The 15,321-nt window shown below is 46.0% G+C and overlaps 1 protein-coding gene across 1 annotated transcript in view; it reads left to right on the forward strand.

The window, feature by feature from the left end:
- The window catches only part of SLC26A4 (solute carrier family 26 member 4), a 190,414-nt gene that overhangs the window by 137,133 nt on the left and 37,960 nt on the right, over nucleotides 1–15,321 (forward strand). Inside the window, exon 7 of the mRNA XM_086967193.1 lies at nucleotides 3,078–3,230. Coding sequence (XP_086823319.1) covers nucleotides 3,078–3,230 — 153 coding nt within the window. The remainder of the gene's footprint in view (nucleotides 1–3,077; nucleotides 3,231–15,321) is intronic.

A 15,321-nucleotide genomic window follows, 5' to 3' on the forward strand; every position in this document is an offset into this window, starting at 1 on the left:
TCGGCTGAACGAAGGGCACGCGAGGGGACATAGAAGGAACAGAGTCCCAGCAAGGTTTGAGGGGCGGTATTATACAGGATTTTATGAATTAGACAAAGACTTTTGAACTGGATACGTTGTTTAACGGGAAGCCAATGTAACCGATGGAGGATAGGGGAGGTGTGGCATTTTTTGGCAGAGCGAATAGAATGCGCGCCGCGGCATTCTGAGCTCTCTGAAGTCTGTTTATCACCGTCAAGTTAGAACCTAGCATCAGGACATTGCAGTAGTCTAGATGGGATAAGACTAAGGCCTGAATTAAAGACTGGCGGATGCAAGGCTCAAAGAATCCGAGGATAGGTTTAAGAGAGCGCAGGCGACCATAGCAGGTGCCTGCCACTCTCTTGGCATGAATTTCCATGGAGAGTGAGTTGTCCAACATCACACCCAGGTTTTTAACAGCCTCTTTGGGGACGGGAGAGGGTCCCAGAGTGGGAGGCCACCAATGTGCATCCCATTTCTCGGTATCCCTACCTACAATGAGTATCTCCGTCTTGGAGGAATTTAGCTGGAGATAGTTCTGTGACAGCCAATTCGATATAGCCAGGATATCTTCCTGGAACTTAATTTGGTCAGCCCCACTGTTCTTAGAAAAGGAGAAGATGAGTTGTGTATCGTCCGCGTATGATGTTAATTTGATGTTACGATCCCTGGCCAGCATGGCCAGGGGGCGGACGTACACATTGAACAATGTGGGGCTAAGCGCAGAGCCCTGCGGGACTCCACAGTCCAGGGGATGTATGCTGGATGAGTACGGCGGGGCGTGCACTTGGAAGGAGCGGTCAGATAAGAACGGCGTGAACCATCCCAAGGCACTCTCCCTGACTCCGATATCCCACAGTCTCGCAAGCAGGATCCTGTGGGAGACCGTGTCGAAGGCCGCGCTCAAGTCCAGCAGAACCAGGGCAGATGTCTCACCCTGGTCCACTCCCAGCATTGCCCACCCCATAGGGGGGTGGATGCCTATCACAACTAGCATATCCTAACTAGAGGGGGGTAGATGCCCATCACTCCCAGCATTGTCCACCCCATAGGGGGTGGATGCCTATCACTCCCAGCATTGTCCACCCATAGGGGGTGGATGCCTATCACTCCCAGCATTGTCCACCCCATAGGGGGGTGAATGCCTATAACTCCCAGCAGTGTCCATCCCATAGGGGGTGGATGCCTATCACTATTAGCATATCCTAACTAGAGGGGGGTGGATGCCCATCACTCCCAGTATTGTCCACCTCATAGGGGGTGGATGCCTATCACTAGTAGCATATCTCAAATAGAGGGGGTGGATGCCCATCACTCCCAGCATTGTGCACCCCAGAGGGGGTGGATGCCTATAACTCCCAGCAGTGTCGATCCCATAGTGGGGTGTATACCTATCACTATTAGCATATCATAACTAGAGGGGGGTGGATGCCCATCACTCCCAGCATTGTCCACCCCAGAGGGGGTGGATGCCTATCACTCCCAGCATTGTTCACCCCATAAATTGTTTTGACGTGACATGTGGCTTGTTTTTTTGTGATTTGTTTGGTCCAAGTCTGTTCCATTCATTCTGGGCTATGTAGCAAGCATAGTTTGCGTCCGAGTCTGTGGCGTCGTGTATGAGCTTGTGTGTGTGCCATCGTTCACGTCTGAGTCTGTCTCGTCGTGTATGTGCTTGGGTGTGTGGCATCATTCGCGTCCTAGTCTGTGTTGTTGTGGCTGTGCTTGGGTGTGTGGCATCGTTCGCGTCCTAGTCTGTCGCGTCGTGCATGTACTTGGGTGTGTGGCATCGTTCGCGTCCGAGTCTGTCTCGTCGTGTATGTGCTTGCCTGTGTGGCATCGTTAGCGTCCGAGTCTATCACGTCAGGCTCCTTTCCAACCGACTCGTCCATTGATCTTTGTTTCCGACCGAATCCTTTGGTGAATTTTAAATTCGCATCGTACTTGCTCATTCGGATGGAGTGTATGCGATTCGGTAGGAAAACTGACGGATCCGTGTCGGGTAAAACGATTTTCACCGAATCGTTTGGTGATTTATTACTTCGCATCGTACTTGCTCATTCGGACGGCGGGTGTACGATTCGGTCGGAAAAAATTTACGGGTACGTGTCGGGTGAAACAATGTCCTGCCGGAATCAGAATCGGCCCCTAGGTGTTGCATTCTAAAAAAGCAATATATGTTTTTATATATGATATTGCACTCCATACTATTTGCTGGAATGTATTATTTGTAACTGTACTACATGCATTAATTGATTTTCCTCAATAGCAATACAATTTTTGTAACTAAAAAAATGTTTTTAACCCCACAAATCTTTAACAGGGAAGACACATTGGCAAAGAAACACGAAGGTAAAGAAAGTGATGGAGGTGACAAGTAGGGTACAAGCCTCACCGAAAAGTAACATCCAGTCAGATTTTCTGTATGATCATCAAATATGCAATTGATTACCATTGAAATTCGTTATATGTAAATGCAACTTATACATATTTGTTTTGGACATCTTGGGAACCTGACTGGATTTCACGTAGCAGTTAGTAGAAAGGCCAATCACTTGTTACTAAGGAAGCAAAAGCCTGTCTGTGTGTCTTACAGAGGCTGGATTTACGGCTTTCTTAGAAGGTTGAGATACTGCATGAACTGGTCAGGGTTGTTTGAATGTCTCTGAGAGGCATCTACATGGGCATGATTAGATGTTCTAGTTTTTATGACAACAGAGATGTCTAGTCTGAGGAGAGTTGTTCTGCAGCCTTCAGGTGAGAGGTAGCATTTTTCAGTTATGACTTGGTTGAGGCAGATGAAGGGCTTTGCAGCTAATCTTCAGGGTGATTTAGTCTTCAAGGGGTACCCTGGAAGTGGAGTTGTGTGATGCTACCTCTTAGCTTGAAAGATCTTAAGATAGGCATATTTAAAATGTGGGAAATTTTCAGTGGGCTAGGATGACAAGCAAGAATGGCATTGCCAACGTGGAAGAGGGCCAATACGTGATAAGAAATCCAAAACAGGGTTTGACTGCCACTATCTCACATAGCACTTTTCCTTTTTTTCCTTGCAGACCCTGAGAGACATATTTACTAACATCGCCTTAACCAACATTGCTGATCTCATTGCGGGGCTTCTGACGTTCATTGTCTGTGTGGTGGTGAAAGAAATTAATGATCGGTACAAACACATTCTGAAAGTGCCTATTCCCATAGAAGTCATTGTGGTAAGAAAACAACTAAACTCATCAGCATTTGTTTAACTAAATGTGAACATTAATAGTACCTGGTTGATGTGGATAATTTTGTTTCTCAAAATTGCCATCCCAAAAATCTGCATAAAAATTGCACTTAGGTAATTAGGGGCATAAAGATAGTAGAAACATATGCTAACTGGAACAGAAAAAGACAATGTATACAGCTCTGAACCAAACAATAGCTAGGTATCAAGGAGAAGTGTTCTAATGCCTCTTAGTTGAACGAGAGGTCCAAAGACATCTTTGACACTTGACCAAAGAAATGTTGCCACTTCATCTGCCTGTGCCTGAAATTTGAAATTGTGCAATCTAATATAAATTGTAAATATATGCACTGAAGAAGCGCTCCACAGTGTGTCCACAATAGTCCCATTACTCCCCTTTCTGTAATCTGGTCTCAACCTCATTTCACACACCACAATCTTCTATCTAGGGCTCCTCAAGTTTGTGTTGCGTCTACTAAAATAAATATTTTGTCTCCAGGGAACTATATTGCTCTGTCAGCTAGGTGCCATATATGCCTTGTCACTTGCCGTAAATGCAAAAAAAAGGGGTCAGGCCTTGAGCAACATCTCTATTCTTATAAACAACTTTTATCCACAGCAAAGTTATATTTGAGCACAAGCACTTTGGCATGGAGGCACACATTTATAATACTCAAGATGCATTTATATGAGTGGTAATTGGGTTACTGACTGTCACATTTTAACATATTTTCTAACATCGCCATAACCACCATTGTGGGTCTTATAGCGGAGCTTCTGACGTTCCTTGTCTAAGTGGTGGTGAAAGAAATTAATGATCAGTACAAACACATTCTCAATGTTTCTATTCCCATATAAGTGATTGTGTTAAGAAAACAACTAAAGTCATCTAAATGTATGTAACTAAATGGGAACATTAATAGCATTGTGCTGATGTGGATGTTGATTCTCAAAATTGCCACCCCAAAAAGTTTCATAAACATTGCACTTAGGTAAGTAAAGGCATAAAGGTGGTTCCCATTTGAAATATCTGCGAACTGGATAAGAAATAGAAAATATATACAGCTCTGAGCCAAACAATAGCTAGGTATCAAGGAGATGTGGTCTAACGCCTAATAGTTGTATGAGAGGTCCAAAGACATCTTTGACACTTGACCAAAGAAATGTTGTTAATTCATCTGACAGTGCCTGAAATTGTAAATTTGTAACTGTGCAATCTAAACTAAATTGTCAATATATGCACTGAAGAAACCTCCCCACAGTGTGTTCACTATAGTCCCATTCTAATTTCTCCTCTTTACGGAATCTGGTCTTAACCACATTTCACACGCCACACTCTTCCATCTAGGGCTCCTCAAGTTTGCGATGCGCCCACTGAAATAAATATTTTCTCTCCTAGGAGCAACATTGCTTCTTCAGCTATGTGTCAACCATGCCTTGTCACTTGCCTTAAATTCAATAAAAGGGATAAGACCTGGAGCAGCATCTCTATTCTTATAAACAAATTCTATCCACAGCAAAGTTATATTTGGTGCACAAGAGCTTTGGCATGGAGGCACTCATTTATAACACGCAACATTCATACATGTGTGGTAATTGGATTACTGGCATGTTTTAACACTTTTTCCTGGTTACAAATAGTGCTGTAATAATGCATTTCAGCACTGAGCAACAGTGCCCATTAGCACAAGCAAACACTTGGCATTAACTCCTCACCCGTAAACTTTGAAAAACTTGTGGTATTGCAGCAAATTTACCGAAATGTCTAAATGAGGGCCATGGAGTCTATTTGAAATAATTCTGCCCACTTTTGCTAAGCTGGGAATCAGGTAAGTGGTTTTGTTTATTTGTTTTTTTGTTTTGTCCCCCCCCCCCCACCTTTCCCTGCCCTGCCACTTTCCCCCGACACCATCCGCGACTGGGAGAGGTTATATAGATCTTACAGTCTCAGGCAACCGACTGCAACTACATATAATGCTCATAAATAATTAAACAAATAGAATATTTCTATAAGTAAAACTTAATGGAATTTCTTCACCTGATGCATGAGATATGAAATAACAGCCACTGCAGCAAGAATATGCCCTGAGCAACACATGAAATAATGCAAAAACATCAACAATAATAGTTCTCAATCAGCATGAATTCTCCTTCAATTACATATTGGGTTTTATGCTAGGCCTAAGGGAGGGACTTGGGAGGTGATGTTGTTTAAGGGAGGGATGTTACAGTTAATAGTATTATTGTATGTGGCATTTAACTAGACAGTCCAGGAACATGATGGGATTCAATGGTAAATCCCCTACTAGACAGGCTCAATTAGAAATGGTTGGACCGACAGTTTGCACCACACAGCACTTTACACCACAGATTGCATGGCTGCCATACAGAAAACATTAGTAATCTCCAACTGCGGGTGCTTAATGCTTTTCACAAGAGGTATAGAGTCTGCTACTTTTTAACAGCCATTAATAAATGTATTATGTTTCACCTATGTGATTAATAAGAAGCTTTTTTATTGTAAGTTGTAGCTTGCTGAGTAGCTGGACAACATACGTTACAGAAAGTCTGTTAAAGTGTAATGACTTTTTATGTGCAAAAAGGCAATATAATGTGCTGTTACTAGTGGTATTATAAAGTGAACAGATTAGGTAAATGGTGGAGGACAAAAATAAAAAAATGAGTACCTGATTAGTAGGCTTGAAAGTGGTGCAGCTATGGGGATAATAGGTAAAGGGGGGATGAAAAACCATTCAGGTAAGATTACGTAAATAAGTTGAAAAGGCGCTTGGGGGAAGGGGTCCGCTACTGCTCGAGCAGCCAGGTCTTGAGTTGTCTGCTGAAGGCAAGGTGGTCCTGGGTCAGCCGAAGGTGGATGGGGAGGGAGTTCCATGTCTTGGCCGCCAGGTAGGAGAAGGATCTGCCTCCGGCGGTGGCTCTTCGGATGCGTGGAACGGCTGCGAGGGCGAGGCTAGTAGACCGTAGCTGGAGGGTGGGCGTGTAGAAGGTCAGGCGGTGGTTGAGGTACTTGGGGCCCAGGTCGTGGAGAGACTTGTGTGAGGAGCCTGAACGTGATCCTCTTGTTGACGGGGAGCCAGTGCAGGTCCCTCAGGTGGCCGGAGATGTGGCTGCGTCGGGGGATGTCCAGGATGAGTCGGGTGGAGGCGTTCTGGATGCGTTGGAGTCTTTCCTGTAGCTTGGCTGTGGTTCCGGCGTAGAGGGTGTTTCCTTAGTCCAGTCGGCTGGTGACGAGGGCCTGGGTGACCGTCTTCCTGGTTTCGGTCGGGATCCATTGGAAGATCTTGCGAAGCATGCGAAGGGTGTGAAAGCATGATGAGGAGACGGCGTTGACTTGTCTGGTCATCGAGAGGGAGGAGTCCAGGATGAAGCCCAGGTTGTGTGCGTGGTCTGTTGGCTTGGGAGCGGTGCCCAGGGCTGGGGCCCACCAGGAGTCGTCCCAGGCGGAGGGCGATGGTCCCAGGATGAGGACTTCCGTCTTGTCTGAGTTCAGTTTCAGGCGGCTGTTCTTCATCCACTCGGCGACGTCTTTCATCCCTTCGTGTAGGCTGGTTCTGGCGGTGTCGGGGTCTCTGGTGAGGGAGAGGATCAGCTGGGTGTCGTCGGCGTAGGAGATGATGTTGAGGTTGTGTTGGCATGCGATGGCAGCAAGAGGTCTCATGTAGACGTTGAAGAGGGTGGGGCTGAGTGATGATCCTTGCGGGACGCCGCAGATGACTTCGGTGGCCTCGGATCGAAACGGGGGAGGCGGACTCTCTGTGTTCTTCCGGCGAGGAACGAGATGATCCACTCCAGTGCCTTCTCTTGGATGCCGATGTTGCTGAGGCATTGGACTAGGGTGCGGTGGCAGACAGTGTCGAACGCTGCAGAGAGGTCCAGGAGGATGAGTGCCGCTGTTTCCCCGTTGTCGAGCAGGGCTCGGATGTCGTTGGTGGCTGCGATGAGGGCGGTCTCGGTGCTGTGGTTGGCTCTGAAACCGGACTGCGAGGGGTTGAGGGATCCGTTCGTCTCGAGGAAGGCGGCAAGCTGTCTGTTGACGATCTTCTTGATGACTTTGGCAGGAAAAGGGAGGAGCGAGATGGGGCGGACGTTTTTGAGGTCGGTGGGGTCCGCTGTTGGTTTCTTCAGTAGGGCGCTGAGCTCAGCATGCTTCCAGCTCTCCGGGAAGGTGGTGGTGTTGAAGGAGGTGTTGATGACGTCCCGGAGTTGGGGTGCGATGGTGGAGTCGGCCTTGTTGAAGACGTGGTGGGGGCAGGGGTCGGTTGGAGATCCGGAGTGGATGGTGTTCATCGTGCGGGCTGTGTCTTCGGTGGTCACCGTGGTCCAGGTGCGGAGGGTGGCAGTGGGGTGCGTTGGTTCGACGGTTGGGTGCATAGATGGTGCCCCGAAACTGTTGTGGATGTCGTCAATCTTGCGGTGGAAGAACGAGGCGAGAGAGTCGCAGAGATCTTGTGAAGGAGTGATGTTGTTGTTGCCGGTGCTGGGGTTGGAGAACTCCTTGACGATGCTGAAGAGTTCCTTGCTGTCGTGGGCGTTGTTGTCCAGTTGCTCCTTCAGTGATTTCTTCTTGGTGGTGCGGATGAGCTGGTGGTGCTTGCGGGTGGCGTGTTTGAGGGCGGTCATGTTGTCAGTGGTCTGGTCAAGGAGCCAGGCTTTCTCGAGGGTGCGGCAGGTTTTCTTGGAGTCCTTGAGTTCGTCGGTGAACCAGGGGGCCTTCTTGCTTCTGGGTCTGCTGGGAGGGTTTTTCAGTGGTGCGAGGTCGTCGGCGCAGGCGGTCAGCCACTGCGTGAAGTTGCGGGCTGCTTCGTTGGGGTCCGTTGTGCTGGCAGGTGGGTTCTGGCTGAGGGAGGTGGTGAGCTGGTCGGCGGTGATCTTGCTCCAGCTCCTGTGAGGAACCTGTTGCGAGTGGTGGTGGGTTGTGGTTTTTCTGAAGCTGAAGTGGACGCAGCTGTGGTCGGTCCAGTGGAGTCCGGTGGAGTGGCTGAAGGTGATGTGCTTGCTGGATGAGAAGACGGGATCAAGCGTGTGGCCGGCGTAGTGAGAAGACGGGATCAAGCGTGTGGCCGGCGTAGTGGTGGGTGGGGGTGTTGACCAGTTGCTTGAGTCTGAGGTTGGCGAGGTTGTCCAGCAGGGCGGCGGTGTTGCGGTCCTTGTTGTTCTCCAGGTGGAAGTTGAGGTCCCCTAGGAGGATGTAGTCGGCGGAGGGGAGGGCGTGTGGGCTGATGAAGTCCGTGATGTCTTCGCTGAATTGTGTGCGTGGTCCCGGGGGTCTGTAGATGAGGGTGCCTCTGAGGGTCAAACGCTTTTTAGCAATTATTAAGCTAAAATACCACACGTTAAAAGTATTCAAATAAATATTAATGCATTTTACATCCATGGAAAGATGAATGGCAACATTCTCACTATTAGGAAATACCTCCTGCTTCAGTTTACAGAGTATTGCTCAATTACCACTTTACTTAGTCTCATTGCTTATTTCACATTGCTTATGGCCAACAGAAAAAAACAGCAAACGATATAACATGGTGTTGGTGCTAGAACAGGACTATCTGCACAGTAAAGACCAATCTGAAAAAAAGCAAGTCTTACCACCTACCTGCTTTATAAGCTAAATGCTCGGGCCTTATTTACAAAAATGACTCGGCGCGGTGCCGCAAGCTATTTTGCTGCGCCACACTGAGTCACTTACAAAGCACAGGGATGCATCATATGTATAATGATATGACGGATCGCTGTGCTCCCCCTCGGCTGGCCCACAATTGGCTGCAATGGTACCTGCATTGCGGGGAGATTGTTTTTGTGCAGGAAGGGACACCTTCCTACACAAAAACAATCACAAGAGGTGATTTCCTCTTTGTATGTGTGTTGCAGAAAACATTTCTCCTTGTTGCGTCTCCCTACTCCTCCTCTGGGGAGGCCTAGCATTCTGACGCATTCACATCTGGGAATGTGTCAGGTTCGATGTGTGTTGCGTGGAACACCCACAGCAACACCCATGGAACGCCCCTTTCACGCAAAGTGCTGCATGTAAAGGGGCCATATTTACAAGGACAGGAAAAGCCATGCAGGGTGGCTTTTTGTGTCCCTGTAAATATGGGGCAGCAAAATGTGCCGCCGGTGCGTCACAAAAAGTGACACACTGGCGGTGCAAGGGGCTTGTAAGTATGCCCCTCTGTGTTAAAAAAGTGGGGAACTCACACCAAAGAAGATTTTTCTTTTTCTTTTTTATTTAAAAGAATCCAAAATGATAGATACCTTCAAAAAAAAGACATCAGCACAAATCCCATACAGTTACCAAACATGCTTGCTCACAAAGGTAATGCGACAACAATGCCCAGTAGCTGGAATTTTTTTATTCAGTGCTCTTGAAACTATACAGCGTCCCTTCCCGGCCAGTAGACGAAACAGGCTACAATTACTAAATCTGAGGAATATCATTAGAACAGGCACATGACCGTGTTCACAATCGAAGACTCAGCGGCTGCTGTCTGGCTCTGTAATGTTATACAGAAACTGTCCCAATGGATAAAGGAGGTTAAAACATCCCTTCAGACCGGAGCGTGCTCATGTAAAGCACAGCAATCACTCCTTTCGGGTATACTCTACATAATGCGGCAAAAACAAACACCTGACACAAAACAAAGCAATTTTAATAGCAAGAAACGAATTACACAGAAAAAAATAAAAAAATTGCGGAACAATATCATAAAGAATGTGAAAATTAGTTAAAAGTTCCACCCACTAAAGCTGAGTTAAACAAGCACATTTTAAATATGTGCAGCTAGGGAAAGATAAGTATTAGTATAGTAATCAGTAAACTCTATGCAGTCTTAACGTAAGAATAAAGTTCCACAACTTTTGGGCCTGTTGCCTCTGCACCTGTTGCCCCATTGTAATCATGACCCTAGTGCCTGCTAGATAACTGCACTTGTGTCTGTTTAGTAGTAAAAATTTAGCAATAATCTGTGTTTAATGGAGTCCCTAGTGCTGTTGGCCCCGGTGCCCCTGCACCTGATGCACCGTTTAAATCAAGACCCTTTTAAGTGCAAGGTAACTGCAATTTTGACTGCCTGTTTAGTAGTAAAATATAGCAATATTGGGTGTTCTGAAACGTTCTGAAATCTTTTGGTCCTGGTGTTACTGCACCTGCTGCACCATTTAACACATGACCCTATTGCCTGCAAGATAACTGCACTTGTGACTGCCTCTTTAGTAGCGACATATAGCAATATTTGGTGTTTAGAGGGATTCCTAGAGCTATCAGCCTCGGTATAACTGCGCCTGCTGCACCTTTGCAATCATGACCCTAGTGCTTGCAAGGTGACTGCACTTGTGACTGCTTGTTTAGTATTTAAATATGGCAATTGTTGGTGTTTAGAGGCGTTATGCCAACTTTTGGCCCTGATGCCACTGCACCTGCTGCACCATTTCAATGATAAGAACATAGAAAACTAACTGCAGCTGACCTGTTTGATCCTGCTCACGCCTTCAAACACGTTGACTCAGATTACGAGCCGGGACAGGAACTTACCTTATACCCTGACCCTGGGGTGACCATCACTAAACACTGCTGCGACGACTCTCATCTACAAACGTGACCATACTATTTATTATTTGGAGCCCTGGCGAAGTTCCTACTGTGAAAAGGAACGAAACGCGTTGGCTGATGGCTTATTTTTATGATCAATAAATTCTCAATAAAAGATGATGAACTGACACTTTCAATATTGACTCAATATCTGGTGCATCATTCTAATCATGCACTCTTTAACTGCAAGGTAATTGCAATTGTGACTGCCTCTTTAGTAGTAAAATATAGCAATATTATGTGTTTAGTGGAGTTCTGAAAACTTTTGAGCCCAGTGCCACTGCACCTGTTGCACCATTCAAACCATGATCCTAGTGCCTGCGAAATAACTGCATTTATGAATGCCCGTTTAGTAGTAAAATATAACAATATTTGATGTTTAAAGGAGTTATGACAACTTTTGGCTTGGTGCCACTACAGCTGCTGCATTATTTTAATCATGACACTGTTGCCTGCAAGGTAACTGAACTTGTGACTGCCTGCTTAGTAGTAAAATATAGCAATATCAGGTGTTTAGTGTTGTGCCTGGAGCTTTTGGTCCAGGTGTCACTGCACCTGCTGCTCCATTGTAATCATGACCCTTGTGCCTGTTAGATAACTGCACTTTTGACTGTTTAGTAGTAAAATTTAGGAATAATATGTGTATTGTGGAGTCCACCGAGCTTTTGGCCCTGGTGCCACTGCAGGTTACTACTTCACAGGAAGTCAGAATTGCAGTTACATTCTGGTAAAAGGGGCCTGATTTAAATGGCGCAGCAGGCGCAGTGGCACCGGGCCAAAAGAGCTAGGGATGGTAAATCTGGCCCTAAGTTTATATGCATCGTATTTCTGCTACTAACTATAATACTACCCAGCTCATCCTCCAGATCTTTGGCACGTGGTTCATGAACCTTCACTATATGCCAAATAACATTCCCAAGATGCCTTAATTAAAAACTTTAAAGCCACGTCTTCCCCATAGTTAATGTCCACATAACAGAATTTATTTATTTATTTATTTATTTTTTAAATTTGTAAGACGCGACAGCTACCCAAAAAGGGTTTCCCGGCGCCGAGACACAGCAAAAAGATGGCAGGAGATTACTGGCTATTCTGGTTATTGTTCGAATAGCCAAGTCTTAACGTACCTTCTAAACCTGACATGGTTTTCCTCCTTTCGAATGTAGGGAGGGAGTGCGTCCCAGAGGGATGGCCCAAGGTGGGCGAAAGATCTGCCTCCCATTCTTGCCAGTTTAAATCTTGGTACGCAGACGTTGGCAGCTGATTGCGAGCGAAGGTTTCGCTTGGGAGTATAAGGATGAGCCAAAGCTAAAAGGCATTTGGGTGCAGTACCTGCTTTGATTCTGAACATATAGTTCAGGGCTTTAAAACGGATTCTGCTTTCTACCCTGAGCCAGTGGAGTTCACAACGGTAGCTCGAGACTCCGGAATTTTTAGGGATTCTGCACAGTAGTCGAACAGCTGCGTTCTGGACAAGTTGCAGTCGACTGACTACCGCTTTGTTGGAGCCAAGGTACAGAATGTTGACGTAGTCAAGCCGTGATGTTATGAGGGCATTGACTACGGTTTTTTGAGTGGAGGAGGGCAGCATCCAAAGGATTTTCCTCAGCCATTTGATAATGGTAAGGCATAGGCCGACAACTTTGCTGGCCTGTTGGTTCATGGAGAGAGAACTATCCATGATGACTCCCAGATTACGAACTTGAGTAACTGGGGTGGGAAAATTACCCATCTGGTTTGGCCAGTGTGAAGGGTTCCAAAGATCTCGCCGTTTCCCTAAAAGAAGAATCTCTGTTTTGTCTCCGTTAAGCTTTAATTGATTTCTTGTCATCCAATTAAGGATGTTTTGAAGCCCTAATTTGAGGAGAGATGGGGATGATGGACAAGATTCAGATAGGGAGAATATAATTTGGGAATTGTCGGCGTAGGTCATGAGGGTAAGTCCAGATCTTTCCGCTAGGTCGGCCAGGGGTCTAAGGTAAAGGTTAAAAAACGGGGGCTCAAAATAGATCCCTGTGGCACTCTGTGAGGGGCTTTGAAGGTGTCGGAGCAGGCCAAGGAGGATGTTATTTAGAATGTCCGTTGCGCCAAGAAGGACCGAATCCATTCGAGCGCTTTCCCACGGACACCGTTTCTGTATAACGCCTTAATGAGTGTTTCGTGGGATATGGTGTCAAAGGCCGCGCTCAGGTCTAAAAGCACGAGCGCGACCGTTTGATCATTATCAAGGAGATTCCGGATGTGCTCCGTGACTCCTAGAAGGGTGGTTTCTGTCGAGAAACCAGCCCGAAAACCCGATTGCGAGGGGTGCAAAAGCGAGTTGTCTTCAGCAAAGGTGGATAAGACCGAGTGGACATGTCTCTCTAAGCATTTGGAAAAAGCAGGGAGCAGAGGTATGGGTCTATAGTTTGCTGGGGTTTCCGGATTTGCTGTGGGCTTTTTTAGCAATGGCGTTATCATGGCGTGTTTCCAGAGGGCCAGAACTGCGGAAAGTTCTAACGAGGAATTAAGCGTATCCACGATGATTTCCAGGGAGCGATCGTCCAGTTGTTTAATTACTTTAATCGGAATCGGGTCCCTGGGGGAGCCGGATTTGATGGTCTTAAAAATGGTCGTCAGTATGTTTACCGTGATGGGAGGCCAGGATTCCAAGGTATTTTCGTTGGTGGGAGCATGTTCCGAGTCAGCAAAAGGGGATGGTTCATTGTTATTGGTTTTAATGTCCCTGATGATTTTCTCGATTTTTTCGGTAAAGAAACATGCTAGATCTTGGCATTGTTGAGTATTCAGAGGGGGAGCCGTGGCTGTGGTTTGTACACCCGCAAGTTCTTTTACCTTATTAAACAGAGTTTTCGACGTATTAGTTGCTTCCATGATGGTGTTAGAAACAAACAAGGCTCGCGCTTTCGCGCAAGCAGTGTGGTATAAATTTCTGGCTTCATGGTAGGTCTTTTTAACGTCAGGGGCGTAGTCTTTACGCCATTGATGCTCAAGTGCCTTATATTTCGATTTTCCAATTTTCAAAAGGTCATTAAACCATGGGGCAGGGTGACGGTGTCTGTTTCCTTTGATATGAGGGGTGGGTAAACAGTGATCAGCGGCGTCACTGAGCCATTTTTGAGTAGCTGCTGCTAAGCTGCCCATGTCGTGAGCGTTTCTAGGAGGGTTTTCATGGAGTGCTGAGTTAAGTTTTGCCATGTCCAGTAACTTCCAGTTTTTCCTGGACGTAGCTAGAAAAACAGATTGCATAGTGGTGGTAGGTGGGAGATTGATGCTGAATTTTACTAAATGATGGTCAGACCAACAAATGGCAGTGGTGTTCTGCCATTTTAGCTTGTTGATATTAGAAATAATGGGGTCGAGTAGATGGCCCACTTTATGTGTAGGTCCAGAATTGACTAAGGTCAAGTTAAGGGCCGTCAGATCATCTAACAAATTAGAGCAAAAGGGGATGGAAGGGTCGTCAAGATGTAAGTTGAGATCACCAATAAGTGAGAAATTTTTGGAGGCAATGTAGTACGGAGTGATATGATTGGCTAGGTTTGACGCCCATTGGGATGAATTGCCGGGGGGCCGGTATATCAATAGGCCAGACATCGTGAAGTTCGGGTTCAAAGATATTTTAAAAAAGCCGGCTTCGCAGTCAGGGATCTCGACTGGTTCTAATGTACATTTCAAATCTCTATTAAAGATGATTGCAATTCCACCACCTAGTTGTCAGAATCAGAAATTACCTACACCAGCCCCTGTCCTGAGGAGACTTCAGAAGGGAATGCGTTTGAAACATGTCGATATCAAGTGGAACAAGGGTATAGGACCTAGAAGGACTTAGAAAGGACTTCTCCAACATTCAGTAGAGGGGGACATTGGCTAAACGTGGACGATTGACTATCTGAAGGGGTGCAATAAATAACTGTGATTATATCCTCACAAGGACTTTTTTGAGTGAAGGACTAGTGTCCCAGGACAAGACTGTATATTAAGGTTCTTAGTTTTAACTGTTTAAATCCTTATTCACTCATGCACAATTACACACTTTAGTGTGTTTGCACTTACTATGGTGACTCACCGTGTTCTGTTGGGAGCATATCCAAGCACAACCTATGTTAAAGATCTCAAATACTTTTATTGATCTGAAATGTGCTCTGAACTATTTTTGAAGAAAGTGATAAAAATGTTCATAAGAAACGATACATTTTTACAGTTTTACAATTCATATTTTACAGCACAACTGCAGGTTTCGAAAGCACAGGTTACCATATCCGAGCGCACTGTACTTATTGAAGTTATTGGTGTGGCATTTCCTGTCGTTTTGCTTTCATAAACATCCTGCTTTATTCCCCCTTTTTACTAACTCACCCGAGTAGTGCAGCAGTGTCTGTTTGTATTCATGGAGCAACTTCAGAACCTGTGAAGAAAAGTCTGAGGGAACATCTCGCCCACTGTGTAGTCACCAACCCGTAGAATGCTA

The sequence above is a fragment of the Lissotriton vulgaris genome, chromosome 1_1 (genome assembly GCF_964263255.1).
Source record: "Lissotriton vulgaris chromosome 1_1, aLisVul1.2, whole genome shotgun sequence".
Taxonomy (NCBI): domain Eukaryota; kingdom Metazoa; phylum Chordata; class Amphibia; order Caudata; family Salamandridae; genus Lissotriton; species Lissotriton vulgaris.